The 14,768-nt window shown below is 43.2% G+C and overlaps 1 protein-coding gene across 1 annotated transcript; it reads right to left on the reverse strand.

The window, feature by feature from the left end:
* Window positions 1–1,252: 1,252 nt before the first annotated feature.
* LOC150016490 (RNA polymerase-associated protein LEO1-like) lies at window positions 1,253–14,138 on the reverse strand. The gene is made up of 10 exons (XM_090270607.1): window positions 14,079–14,138; window positions 10,418–10,512; window positions 9,686–9,831; window positions 8,886–8,970; window positions 7,545–7,639; window positions 6,870–7,004; window positions 4,912–5,047; window positions 3,828–4,029; window positions 2,988–3,085; window positions 1,253–1,449 (listed from the first exon to the last, which is right to left on the reverse strand). The coding sequence occupies exons 2-9, from the start codon at window positions 10,496–10,498 to the stop codon at window positions 3,003–3,005; spliced, it is 963 nt and encodes a 320-aa protein (XP_090126733.1). The 5' UTR covers window positions 10,499–10,512; window positions 14,079–14,138; the 3' UTR covers window positions 1,253–1,449; window positions 2,988–3,002.
* Window positions 14,139–14,768: the final 630 nt, after the last annotated feature.

Below are 14,768 nucleotides of genomic sequence, written 5' to 3' on the forward strand. Positions count from 1 at the left end.
AACCATGATTTCGCTCATATGTGGGCCATAAAACAAAGGAATAACAGAACAAAAAAATAAGCTCATAGATACAGCAGAATGGTGATTACCAGAGAGAAAAGGGTGATGGGGGGAGGATGAAGAGGTTAAAGGGGGCTCAAACATGGTAACAGAAGGAGACTAGACTTTGAGTGGTGAGCACACAATATACTATACAGATGTTGTATAAGAAAGATGTATACCTGAAACAACTATCAGCCAATGTCAACCCAATAAATTTAATTTTTTAAATTTGGGGAATAAAAAAGAATAGCTGACCTTGAAATTGTGCTAGTACCTCTCAGTGTTCTTGATGAGTTTCTAACTTGCCTTTTGGGAGCTAGTGCTAAGTGTTTACTACACATCCATGAAATTATTCTTTAAAAGTATAAAAAGGAGGGAAATATAAATCCAGGTTTTCTGCTATTTAACAATAAAACATTTTGAAACATCTAATTAGTATTCAATTCTCAAAGGTAGAGAAATATAAATATTAAATCATGAAGTATTACATGGTCAAGTCCAAACACCACTGATTTGAGGAAACTGATGTCACAGAAGTAACCTGCCTGAGATATTACTGATGGTTTATTTCTTCAGTAAATACTTACTAGGTACCTATTACGTTTCAGTTACTGCACCAGTCACAAAGTTAGAAGTTAAATCTAGTGTTTTGTCTCCCACTGCTCTCTACTTGAGCTGTTTATCTCAAGTAGGTATTTTGGGTGTCTTTTCCCTGAGGTCACTAATGCGCCTGCTCAGCATTGTGGTTGTGCAGAGAAGTTCCCAACTCTTGTCTCAAAAATGCCAATTTTTCTTAACTTGGGAAGGAAAGAGCTTTGGACAGCAGTGTTAAGTTCTTTACACCTCAGCTTCCGCATCTGTAAAATGGGAATAACAGCCCCTGCCCTTCACGTTGTTTTGAGGATTAGAATGGGTGAGGTCCGGACAGCACCTGGCAAAGCACCCAGTGTCCAGAGAGCCCGCCCGTGCTGCACCTGCTCTTCGAAGGTCACAGGGCCATGTGATCAATGGAAAGTCAGCACCATGCCAACACAGACCACAGAGTACTGAAGGACCTGAACCCAGCTAGAAAGAACGGGGGACATCCCCAAGGAGGTGATGCCAGAGCTAAAGCTCACCTCTGGGTCCCACCAGGGAATGGGGTGAGGCCGAATGGCAGGAAAAACTAAGACCCAGAGCAAACAGTTACAAAATAGATGTTCTCAAGTCACAGCCTTGCTTCTGAACAACTTTATTCACAACTGGGATTATGTAAAAGCAACTCAATTTATCACTTCAAACAAAACAAGTCATTTCATCGTTATTGTAAAACAAACTGTTGAAAACAATACAGATGAGTGTACGTTTAAGCTTCTGTCATCCTCTTTCTCTTCACCCCTCGCTTTCCTATTTCTGGAAGTTCACCTCCTGGAAAAATACAAGAGATAAGAGGTAAAATTCAATATCAAGCATTTCTGGAAATGTTATCAAAAGTAATCCAGAACTGACGGAGGCAAGCCAGCCTTCATAGAACTCAGCCCCCCATGGCGACCCGTGTGTGCAGACACTGCCTCTAGCAGGTCAGGCTGTGGAAATGCGGCCGGGGCTGGAGGGACACTTCCTTCTCGCTGCACCTACTGGGACTTCTGTCAGTGTACTTGAAATATATTCCTCTGCTTCCTTAGTACTTTACTCTGTCTAAAATTCAGTATTTTAAAGCTTATTGATTTTTTTAAAGGACAGCTGGTATGTTATGTGCTTTCAAAGTTTTAAATATATATTTTTATAAATGCCTCCTTAGTCAAGTGAACAATGTTTAATTGACCATTTCTGCTACTGCAGTGTTTACTCTTATCTGGAGAACTTACAGTGGAGCATGTTAAGGATTCAGAAAACACTGAAAGAATTAATATGGCTTATGGGCACCAACACAGTGATTCACTTGTATAGTTGAGACTTAAAATGTCTTTGTACTAGCGATCTTATAAGTGGAAAAGGAAATAATTAATGGAAAAATATTTTCATAACATAGAAATGCAGACTGGTGCAACTGCTATGGAAAGCAATATGGAGATACCTCAAAAAATTAAAAATGGATCTTCCTTTTGACCCAGTGATCCCACTTTTGGGAATGTATCTGAAGGAACCCAAAACACTAATAAGCACCCCTTTGTTCATTGCAGCATTGTTTACAATCACCAAGATATGGAAGCGGTGAGAGAATAAAACAGCTATGGGACATTTACACAACGGACTACTACTTGGCTGTAAAAAAGAAAATTTTACCCTTTGCAACAGCATTGGATGGGCCTGGAGAACATTATGCTAAGTGAAATAAGCCAGTCAGAGGAAGACAAATATCATGTAATTTCACTCATATGTGGAATCTACTGAATTGAACTAACAAGCAAAATATAGAGACAGACTCATAGATAGAGAGCAGGATGACAGCCATTGGAGGGGGGTGGGTTAGGGGGTGGAGGGACTGACCAAAAAGGAAAAAGAACTCATGGACATGACAACAGTATGGTGATTACAGGGGGGATGGGTTATAAAAGGGTTAAATAGTAATAGAAAAAAATACAATTAAAATATATTTTTTAAAAACATGGAAATGAAATAACCCTCCACTACCATTATACTCAAACAATAAAGATGCCCAGTCACCACAATGAATATGGTAGACCGCTTGGTCTCCTCACTGAACTCTTCCTAGCTCTCTAGGCAAGACCTGTGTCTAAGGGCCCTGAGCTTTTCTCGCAGGCCTTTCCGTCCCCCTGGCATGCCCACCCGGCCGGCGTGCCCTGCAAGCCAGTACTCGCCCACACCACTGCGCACGGGACTAGGGCCACTGCATTCATCTCCCTGAGGCTCAGTGATGTGCTCATGGGCTGTAAGCCGCCTCTTTAGAAGTTGGCTCCTGGGTACAAGGCAAACCCTCTGGAATTACATAAATTTGCTTTTACCTCATCATTGCTGAGTCACTTTGCTCTCCGTAATCCTTGAGCTCTTTCTTCTTCTGATCCTGTGTCACTGTCCAATAAATGGACTCTGGCTTGTTCCTCTGAAAGCAAAAGAACTACAGACATGACACTGACCTTGAGAATGAAGACCCTTTTATTACTAAATTTTTCTACTGCTGAATATTGTTACCTCCCACTGTACATTTTTCCTTGGAGAACCAACACTTTTTTTTAAGTTTTGATGAGGTCTATACAGGGGTGGGCAAAAGTAGGAAAGAACTCTGCCCAAGTGCACTTGCATATACAAGCCAACTACCGGATATGTAAATAACGAAGGCCGGCAATTTGAGCACGTGCACTGCGCCACTGTGACGTTCTCTGAGTTAGTAACGCTACAGTAATAATTACAACCTGCACGCCTTCTTCCACACAAACAACTGTAGACTCACTTCTGCCCACCCCTGTACAACTTTCATACATAACTCAGACTTGAGAGTTTTTGTTCTCAGATTGATCACTTAAATACCAAAGGGCTGTAAACACACATTTTTTTTTTTAAACTACTGAATTTAAATATTAGGCTCTTAATTTTACAAGAAGGCAACTACCTTTGTTGCATATTTTCCTCCATAAGGACAGAATTATTGAATTGATTTTCTTTATTTTGCCTTATTTTCCCAGCTTGGCTTGTCTGGGGCACAGTGGCCCTAACAATAGCAAACAAATGGAAAGGCCTTTGTCCTTTGTCCTGAGTAAGTAACACCGGGTCAGGCAGAACAGGAGCAGGCCCCGGGGCTCTGAGGTGGAATGGCGCCTCCTGTGCTGCTCACTGTGCTGACTCACCTGCGAGCTCCCAGTGGTGCTGGTTTTTAACGGCTTCCTCACTTCCCTCCTCCTGGTCGTCCTCCTCCTCATTGCCGACGACGTCCTCCTCATCGTCACTGCTGGACTCCTGGTAGGAGGCCTTTGGCCTCTGCTGCTGCTGCTTCTCCCGAAGATGGATTGTCCCCTGGTGAGCTGAAGCCCTCAGACGTTCTTGTTCTTTCTGTAAAGAAGCAAATAAAACTATTAAACTTCAAAATGAACAACTTTGGTGCCCACTTGAACCTAATTTTACCATACTCCCCGACTTCAGAGGACAGTTCACTCCATTCCCCACCTGCTGCCACACAGTGGTCACCTGGTGTCACTCTGGGGCATGAAGGCCACACACGGGTGAAGAGGCAGAAGGCTCCCTCACACTCACCGTCTCATCAGAGCGGGCACAGGCACAGCCTTGGGAGCCACGACGGCCCCCGCACTGCCAGGCAAGGCCCAGAGAGCAGCGCCCAGCCTGAGCCGCGTCACCCATGCCCAGCGGACACCTGAGGGAGGCTGCTTCTGTTCACCCCGACACAGACACCTGGCCTGCCCAGCCCCAGCAAACCACCCCAGCGCCCAGATATTCCGGTCGGGACCCTCAACCCAGAGAGCTCTCCACAGCCCCTGGCAGCAGGAGGCGCAGGTTGGGGGAGGGTCCATGAGCCCCAAAGTAGAGCCTTCATCCCCTTTCAGTTGCCTGATGTTCCACATGTTGGGGTGCACAAGGCAGGGCCAGTTTCAAAGGAGTCAAGAATGTCCTTTTGCCCTTCCTATATCACTTCTTATCTGGCTAACACAATTTTGTGATACCTGTCAAGGGCTATACTTTGTTTTTAATTACCAGTTTTCCTCTGAACTCAGAGTGGAGAGAGAGCACCTGAGGGTCTGATTTGCTGTATCTCACCTGTGGCTGTTGGCATAACTGTGGCTAACCAGTCATTTAGAAGGTTAAGCTGGCTCCCTGATAACTACAGGAGATAAACTGGCTGTAGCAATAAGAAATGGTGAATTGAAAGGCACAGCTCTTAATACCCCAAAATCCCAGCATAAGGCTTAGCCAACACACCTTAATCTTCTCTGTGCGCTGGCATTCAGGATCACGACCAGCTATTGGTAAGATTCTAATCTTCTGTGTCCTTGAGTATCGATTAGCAAGTGGCAGGGTCATCTTTTTATGTGTGGCGTAGTCTGTAGAGTGAGGTCTGCAGGAAATGAACAAAAGCGTCTGGTTGCAACTGTGCCGCTCAAACAGCTGCAGAAAATGACCGCCTCTCCTTGAGCAGAGCTGGGAGGCCCGGCGAGGGCCTGGCGCTGTTGAACCTCCCTCCTCTGCCTCCCCCTGGAGAACGTGATGGGGTGAAGTGGAAGGGGCACGGGAGGAGGGCCCTGCGGCAGGATTAGGACTTTTACAAAGAAAACCCCCAACTACAATTGTAGAGGAGAAGGGCTATGAAATAGTTCCGTGAGGGAGGCACAGAGGCCGGAAAAGGCACAATTTAAAAACTAAAGAAGAGTCCCTCCATCTGAATAAAAGTGGAAGGAAGGTCAAAGTAAGAAGGCTGGTCACAGTGGCGTGGGGGCCTCGGGACAGCTCAGGGGGACCCCAATGGAACAAGAGGCCCCGGTGCAGGAAGCCATGGCCTCCTGACTAAAGGAAGGTGGATCTGAAGGACATCAGAGAGAAGAAAGGATGATCCTTGGGAGAGCCTCTGAAGGAGAGCGTGGCTGTGAAGTGGGACCTAAGGAATGAAACTGTGCTGGACAGTGAAATACTGTCCCAGTGGGGAGTGCAGGACGCTGTAAAAAACAGCACATCCAGAATCCTTTGTCCATTAGGATGCCATTCTAGAACAGATCATTAGGAGGTGGAATTTAAGCAACATTTATGGTGCCAGGTCTCTGCACTATTTGATGGTTTTTTTTTTTAATCCTTACCCAAGGATATGTTTTTATTAATTTTAGGGAGAGAGGAAGGGGAAAAGAGAGAGAGACAGAGGGAGGAAGAGAGAGAGAAACATTGATCGGTTGCCTTCTATATGCACCTCACCTGGGAATCAAACATGCAACTTAGGCATGTGCCCTAACTGGGAATCGAACCCTCAGTCTTTTGGTGTAAGAGACAATGCTCCAACCAACTGAGCCACCTGGCCAGGGCTTAAGGGATACAATATCCCTGTGAGGTGGATGTTATATTTCCATCTTATATATGAGGAAACTAAACACTGGTAAGATTGAGATTCCTCTGTAAGCTTCCATGGACAGACGTGAAGCAGGACCTCCAAGCGATCCATTAGTCTTTAAAACAGAGCAAAAGATTTATCAAGTATAATTTATACAGCATAAAATTCACCCATTTTTAATATATAATTAAACGATTTTTTAACTTACACAGTCGTGCGACCATTACCACAATCTCATTTTAGCACCTTTCCATGAATCCTAAGAAAAGCCTTGTGCACACTGTTCCAGCCTTAAAGGGCTCCGGTTCCCAAGGACAGCACACGATGTGTCCTTCAGAGGGAAGGCGTGAGAAGGAGCGGGCTGCAGTGCCCAGGGAGGGAGCGGAAGCACGGCGGTGCACAGCACTGAGCACACGCCTGCTGGGGTCAGGCAGCAGCCTGTCACACCATCTAGCCCTTCGCCTTCCGCACCCGCACGCACACACCACCATTTTCAGGATCTGTTAGCTTCCCAAGTAAATTTCAATAAAGGGAAAGGACACGCTGAGCAGCAGAGCAGCACAGATAAGCCTTCCAGGCCTCTTCCGAGGGGCATCGATCAAGGCAAACTAATACAGTGGGCTCCTGGCGTAGACAGCTGTCTCATGCTGCTGAGTCAGCATGAACTGCTCCCTGAGAAACTGCAGCCTGTGGCCAAGGTGAGAAATAGTCCGGGAACCAGCCCATGGTCCTGGTGACCTGCACCTCGAAATTAGGTCATTAGGGCTGAGTTGGGCTTTTGCACAACCTCTCCCCCTTCCTGCTCTTTAACTACAAAAAGCAATGCATTGGTACAAGTAGTTACCTAAAGGTGAGTTTGTGTTTAAAGATGGCTTGTCCCTGTAGACCGGTGCCTTCTCGAACGAACAGGTGGGTGTGGCTGCCCTGCAGTGGGGCTTTATAGACATCGAACACTTCATTGCCCAAGTGCAGGGAAAGGCTGGAAATGAGAAACAGGTCAGTTATGAGGGTGGCTGGTTATCCAGTCCTGCAGTTTCCATTCTACCCTGTTGGCTTCACTTAAAATGCTGTGGAAATGCAGGGGTCTGTCTTCATCCAAACTCCTAAGAAAAGATAGTATAAATAACTTTGCCTCCTTTCAAAGCAAAAGGTGAGAAAAAACCATCCTCCTTTCCACTTGAACTATAGTTGTTTTGTCATTTTCCCAGTCTCTACCACTTTATTAGTAAAACAAATAAATTTTCAAAGCACACCAATGTATAAAGTCTGATAGCTCACGTGTGGGAACTAACAGGTGGCCTCACCCCAACAGGCAGACACCGTGAATTTAATTGCATCTGGCTCCCGTTCCAAAGTCTCCCACAAGTGCAGCCCTGGGACCGCAACCCTATTTCTTTTCTCTCAGCTTCCCCAGGTAATGCCAGAGGCATAGAGCTTGTTCACGATTTAATGAAAGATGACCCCACAACAGGGTCCTACACAGAAAATATCACACTCATCCCAGGCCTCCCGTGCTCACCTCCCGTCTGACCACTTCACTAGCCGAGAATTGCTTTCTTTAATTTCATTTCCTTCTTCATCCTGGCGTACTCGCCAGCGGATGGTATTTTCCACCTGGCCCAAAACATAAAGGCATTAGAAACGCAGCGTGATGAGTTTGCATGTTCTTTTTGCCCTCAAGCGACTTCTAATCACGTGCCGAGAATTCACAGGTAATGATAGGACAAGCTTACAAACCATAGCTGATTGGGCCACACTGAAACCTTCCTGCTACAAATACCTAGAGATACTGGTTCAACTAAGCAGACAGCATGTTTAAATTTTTTCTGAGCCCCAGTTCATAGCAGTGGAAGCAGAAGCTAAATACAAGGCAGAACGGAGCTGTCAGCAAGCACATCAAGAGTTCCGAGGGGGAGGATGAGGCTCTGGGTCCACCTGAGGTGGGCAGTTAAAACTGAGACCTCTGCCTATGGCAGGGCCACTTCAAGGGCTTTGAACCCAATGAAGGAAGGACTGAAAAAGTGCCCATTAGCCTAATAAGACAACAAAGCTCTGGGCATTACATTAAAAACATAGTTTTAAAGAAAAAACAAGGAATTAACAACAAACGAAAACCTGAGACTTCTGCTTTGCCCTATTTTTTAGGTCAAGTTTACCCTACCCATATGGTAGGGAACTCCAAGTCACAAATAGCCGAGCGTGAGTCCTGCTCACAGCGGCCACGGGAGCCCCGGCAGAAGCATTCGTGAAGCACTGATAGCGGTGCAGTGCTTGGCCATCCCCGGCCTCCTCAAGAGGAACTGCCCTGTGATGAGGCCTCTTTCTGTGCACACTCTGAATTTCCATAAAGGACCTGAGACAGTCCTATTGTGGGAAGTCTCTAGGATTCATCCACTATAACATGTGCAGGCAATTCCATGTCCCTAGCTACATTATCATTTATCTCAAAAGAAGTAGCTAACAATTTTCAAGATTTTTTGTCTTTACTTCTATCAAAAAAACTACAACTGCAAATAAAAGGTTAGAAAAGAGACAATTCTACAGAGATTAGAAAAAGATGATGGCCCTGGTTGGGTAGCTCATTTGGTTAGAGCATCATCCCCATACACCAAGGTGAGTGCAACAATAAGTGGAACAACAAATCAGTGTTTCTGTTTCTCTCTCTCCCCCTATTTCCTTTCCTCTATAAAATTAATAAATAAAAAAATTTAAAGATGATGTACCTTCTACCCTAAAAATATTCTGAAAAGACATTCAATTCCTTACATAAAAGAACATATCATAAGCTCGTCTCAAGTTATTATCCTTGCATTGTACTTCATAAGAGGAAAAACTTATAAAAAAAGAATTAAACTGGTACCTTTAATTTTAACCTGGTTCTTTCTTCCTCATCAAGCACTTTCTCATCTGCAAATTCATCTTCATAATACTGAGGATCAAAAGGCCTAAAAATTGTTTTTTAATGTTATATTAGACACATTTAGTAATGAATATGATTAATACTATAAATTATAATCTTTATAACCAGTAGGTTTTAAAAATCACAGAAAAATCACTTTATGTAAAAACTTCAGGGAAATATGAAAACTATAATACATTCTTAAATTTTGACTTTAAAACATATTATATGAAATGAAATCCAAATGTGACTTATAATTCAAAGTCTTCTTTGTTTGATAAAAATGTCTTCTAAAATACAGGTAACACATGATCTTTCTGTATTTTTAAAGAAAACTGTCATGTTTAATTGCACAAGGGCTTATACTCATGCACCTTTGTAAATCATGCCAATCAACACTATCTTGTTGTCCAAAATCATTGTCTTTTCTAGATTCATCATGGCCTTTGTACTGAACATTTGTGATTAGCAAACGTCTCATTTTCTGATTTTTAAGCTTTACACTAACAAAAAATACCTTCACCATCTGTGATAGCTGTTTATTTATAAGAAAGTGCCAAAATGTTAGAATTACTAGCATTTAAACTCTCACACCAGTAATCCATCATTTTTCTATCACAGAGGATTCTAAACTTACTTTTTCAGTTATATGAGAAATCTCCCATCTTTGCAATTAGCCAGCTCATGATAAATAAGAAAAACCATTTACATCCTACACAGTTATATTAGGTATATTGAATAAAAAGAAAACTTCCTCTTACTTGGGCTCTATGTTGAGAAATTTGGGTAGCTTAACAAAGTACAATTCATTTCCTAAATCAGAGTTGAAACAGGGAATTTTGATTTCCATCTTGGTTTCAGAAATGGTCTCTTTCTCCTGCTGGTTCTGGGGCAATCCGTGTACATCCTAAGAGAAAAATCAGAACGTGAGCGCTTACAGTGACAGCAGGCAGATGCAGGTTTGACTGGAAGTATAGCTAGACACCAGTCTAGGGATAAAGCAGTCAGCAACCTCCCCGGGCCTTCCCTAAAATTTCATCCTCCCCACTCCCAAATCCCACTGGAGTCAGTAGCCTGCATTACCACAAAAAAAAAAAAATTGTTATTTTGCTGACATATCTACTTTCCATAAGTGTGGAATTATGCAACACCTCAAGGCTCTGTAACTATTAAAATCAGAGAATATCAAATAGCACACACTTCTTGACAGAGGTTATAATAACTTTTCAATCAAAGGTTTTTAAATTCTGATTCCTCACAGTCTAGCCCCTTACATTTGACATCAGCCTCATTCTAAGCAGTTCCCTCTTTGCCCATTAATACCCAGAAATTCTCAGCATAGCCCAGAAAGTCACCCATTCATTAAATGTCTCAGACTGCCACTCAGCCATCCATGTGCCCTTCCCACGTGAGGGAATCAGACCCATCCGCCTCTGCAAATGTTATCTTAGCTTTGACCAGTGGGACCAGTTGAGATTAGTGACTGTACTTACAACAGGCTGTCCTGAAATAGGTGGCTGATTGTCACCATCGCTCCCTGAGGAAATGTCATCTATGTCTCCAAAGACGTCCATGGCTCCACTGTAATCTTCAGTGTTGGGTGTAAGTGCACAGCATTAATTTCTCTGAAAATTTTTCTTAAAAAAAAAAAAGCCCTGGCTGGTGTGGCTCAGTGGATTGAGCACCAGCCTGAGGACCAAAAGGTCGCCAGTTAAATTCCCAGTCAGGGTACATGGCTGGGTTGCCAGCCAGGTCCCCAGTTGGGGGTGTGCGAGAGGCAACCACACATTGATGTTTTTCTCCCTCTATTTTCCCCTTTCTTCTCCTCTTTAAAAATAAATAAATAAAATCTTTTAAAAAATTCTTCACATAGTTCTTAGACTAATCACTTCAACACATTCCCAAGATTCATAAACCAAACCTTTATAAACCTAACCCCAAACTCAGAAGCCTGATGAGACTGTATGGAGAAAGAAGGTAACAAATGTGGCTTGAGGAAGGCAATGTCACTGTCACAGTCAGCTTTCCAGAAGGTTCCCAATTCCTGCCTCTGGTGTCCTCGCCCTCGTGCGGTTCCCTCCAATACTGTATCCCAGTGGGCCTATGTGATCAACATAATGCAACCTCACTTCTGAGGCGAGGCCAGGGATGACGGCTTTTCTGCCTCACTCTCTCTGGGGTCACTTGCTCTAGAGAAAGCCAGCTCCCATGGTGTAAAGGCACGCAAACTGCTGTGGAAAGGCTGTGGTAAGAAACTGAGCCTCCTGCCAAGAGCCAGGTGAGCCATCTTGCAGACAGGTCCTCCAGCCCCAGGCAAGCCGTCAGGTAACACATTCTCAGCACAATCTCTTACATGCAGGAGCCTCTTTTAGGGCTCTCATGAAAGCTCACTGGTTCTATGACCCTGACTTGAGCTGAACATTTAAGAGACCTCAGCTTGTGGTTTTCTTTCAGTAAGTGCTCTAGAAGTATCCATCCCACACAGCAGCCAGTCATCCCTGCCAAGCAAGGGGGCAGCCCTGAGCCCCAGGGGACAGTGGGGCCCATGGAGATGCCACCGCACACCCTGGGGTACCAGCATGCCAGTTCCCGTGGGCCAGGGGCCCAGACCCGCATCCAAACCCAACCCAATCTTGGAGTATTTGTTTCCTGGACTACCCCATCAGGCCCTAGCTCGGCAACAGAAAACACACCCGTTGTCTACCCAGATCGGATTTAACATAAAATGTTACAATTAGGTTTAAAGTTGTTAGTTAAGTTCCAAAAAGTGTAAGAGGTCACAAAACTAGCAAGCTCAGAGTAGAGCTTCCTCCCACGAAGCGAGGGAACAAAGAGGTGGAATTGTTAAACGAACCGCTACCTGAGGACGAGGCCAGCTGGTCTGCTGTCTCTCGGGGGGCAGTCAGGCCGCCGCCTCGGCCGGATGAGGAACGGCCTCCTCTGGGGTGAAGGAGTGTTCGCCCCTTCAGAACAACGGAAGGCGACAGGAAGCCCCCACAAAGTACCACAAACAAACAGGAAGCAGCAATCTGGCCCTGGCTCCGCAGGCTTCCAGTCTTTCTGCAGCGCCCCCTAACAGGGGGCCACTGGCGAAGCTGAGCCATGGGATTGGCCCCGGCCTCGCTAAGCTTGTGTATGAGGGTGGGCTTGGAGTTAAGAGACAGGAGCTTAATGACTGACACCGAAGTGTCTACTAGCTAGAAAAAAAGGAAGACAGAAAGAAAAAGAAAACTATGCTTCTTGGGAAGGTAGTCTAGGAAAAAAGTCAGTGCCTCCGTTCACCAAACAATCAGAAATATGAGACACTCATATTAAAAAATTGTCTCCTAACAGTGGGATGTCAAGAACAGGAGAGATGGGAGAGGTCTACCTTGGAAGTGTTTGATAAAGTTAGCCAGCAATTCTAAATAATGCCAATGGCAAAATGTTCTTTCCCAAAACAAAACTTTTTTAAATTTTTTTATTTAATTAATAATTTTTTTTAACAAGGTTACTTTATTTTATTTATCTGTTTTTAGAGGGGGGGAAAGGAGAAAGAGAGGGAGAGAAACATCACTGTGCGGTTGCCTCTCACATGCCCCCAACTGTGCAACCTAGTCATGTGCCCTGACTGGGAATCGAACCAGTGACACTTGGTTCACAGGCCGACGCCCAAAACAAAACTTCTGTTGCTCTACTTTTACATTTGCTGCAATTACAGTTGAATATTGTCTTAATAATATGTATAGTATTCAAATTAGCACATATTATTTATCCTTAAATAAAAATTGTGTATACATCCAAGTTACTTTGGGGAACTTTCGTTATATGACCCATCTCCCAACATCTGTATTTATTTAAAGAGTTTACAACAGTTCAGAATAATTCAAGCTTATTTTGGGTGCAGTTAGTATTTTCACCTCATAAAGGACTACGCAGTTCTGTGTTTAAATAATAAATAGCACAATGATAAAGATGAAGAAATAGACCTTAACTTCAATTCTGCCACTCTATGTAATTAGTTCTCAATTGTATTTAAATTTTTTTACACTGCAGAGACATGAAAACTGCTAGAATTAATCCAAGGGAAGGAGAGAGCTGAAATTGCTATAATTTATTGTGAAATGAGATTTTAGAAATCACTATCAATGCATCCTTATGTAGTAAGACTTTTCCTAATAAGTATCTGATGCTTTATCGGAGTTTCTTGAAATTAAAATTAATAAAGTGTTCTTTGATAAACTATAAGTAAAAATTATTAACAAATCTACTTATAGTCAAAATGAATATACATTTAAACATATAACTGTCATAAATTTGTAAAAGTCTTGAAACAGAAACTGTAATTTTATTATTCACTACTGTAACAGGCTATTATGTAGGTACAGTTTTTCTCTATTAACAAAATCATTATTGGCCCTGGCCAGGCATCTCAGTTGGTTAGAGCATCATCCCCACACCAAGGCTGCAGGTTCAATCCCCAGGCAGGGCACATACAAGAATCAACCAATGAGTGCATACATAGTGGGAACAACAAATCGATGTTTCTCATTCTCTCTCTTCCCCATTCTCTCTAAAATCAATAAATAAACTTAAAATTTTTTAAAAATCATTATGTAATTAAACAATATTAAAACATTTATTTTTCTTAAAAAAATAAAACTATGTTGCCTTGGAAAGGAGAGTGAGAATAAAGGCTCCTGAAAGCCATGCAGAGGAGTTTCAACTGGAGAAGCCAAATAAACAACAAAGGGACAGAAGGTTCTGAGTTAGGAAAGTGATTCAGAACCTTCTTCTTGATGTCACTTTTCTTTCTCTATAACCAGAGAGGCTTCCCACAGTTACCACACCCCGATTGTACTAAGAGCACTAGGAAGGAAGTGAGGTAGAATCCACTCGAAGGGAAGGACAGTGTTACATAGAAGCACACACCACAGAAAAGACATGTGTGAGGGGGTGGATTTAAGACATACCTGCAAATTCTTTGCCATTCCTACCATCAAAAAGTGTCAAGCTTCCCACCCTTTGAATATGGACTCAACTTATTGACTGACTTCTAATGAACAGAATGTAGCGGATTTCGATTTGACTTTTGATGATAAGTCATAAAAAGGAAATACCAAGAAAAGGCAACATAGCTTTCACTTGGCTGGCTCACTCCTTTGTGGTACTCACCTTTGGAACTCAGCCACCATGTTGTGAGAAAGCAGGGCCAGAACCAGGATGCAGCAAGTGATACCTTGGGTGAAAAACAGAAGGGGTGCCAAAATCTCAATAATCAAGATAAATAATACTGCAGATTTTTTAAAAATCTCCATGCAAAACAAAACAAAAAAATCACACAGAATCCAACCAGCTCCGTTCTTGTGCAGTTCTCACTTGCCTTACTCTAATCCCAGCCCCGTCACCTCCCATCTTCTTTAAAGGTCTCCCGTATTTATTACTGAGCCAACCCAGTAGTGCAGAAACATATTAACAAAGAGACAAATCATTCTTCCAATAACTTCCCAATAAAACACTCCCAGCTGTCCCCATAGCAGTGATCTTTTCAGTGACGTGCTAAGATGCAAGCAACTCGATACTGCATAAGTGTGTGAGCCTCGCATGTGTGATTCCTTACAGAACCAGCTTGGTTTTTCTCCAGCATCTCCTCTTGGAGTTGTACCTGATCTTATTACCAGTTTTCATCCAAATCCATTTGGAATAGGTCAATTCTGCTTCTGTTTCTTGGAGGAACCAGTCTATCCTGAAACTCTTGAGAGAAGATATGGCAAGCGTCAACCACACACACCACGACGACAAAGAGCAAGGAGATCCCAGCTTTATGTAAAATGTTGACATTTGGTTCATCATGGGTGTTTTTTT

The sequence above is a fragment of the Furipterus horrens genome, unplaced genomic scaffold (assembly GCF_987537825.1).
Source record: "Furipterus horrens unplaced genomic scaffold, mFurHor1.1.pri manual_scaffold_3, whole genome shotgun sequence".
Taxonomy (NCBI): Eukaryota; Metazoa; Chordata; class Mammalia; order Chiroptera; family Furipteridae; genus Furipterus; species Furipterus horrens.

What these genes read in the sequence shown, in the direction of transcription:
- LOC150016490 (XM_090270607.1), bottom strand. Translation starts at nt 10,498, where the DNA reads ATGGACGTCTTTGGAGACATAGATGACATTTCCTCAGGGAGCGATGGT. An exon ending in CTATTTCAGGACAGCCTGTT is followed by an intron (nt 9,832 to 10,417) that starts GTAAGTACAGTC and finishes TTTTTCTCTTAG; the next exon opens with GATGTACACGGATTGCCCCA. An exon ending in GAACCAGGTTAAAATTAAAG is followed by an intron (nt 7,640 to 8,885) that starts GTACCAGTTTAA and finishes GTTTTGGGCCAG; the next exon opens with GTGGAAAATACCATCCGCTG.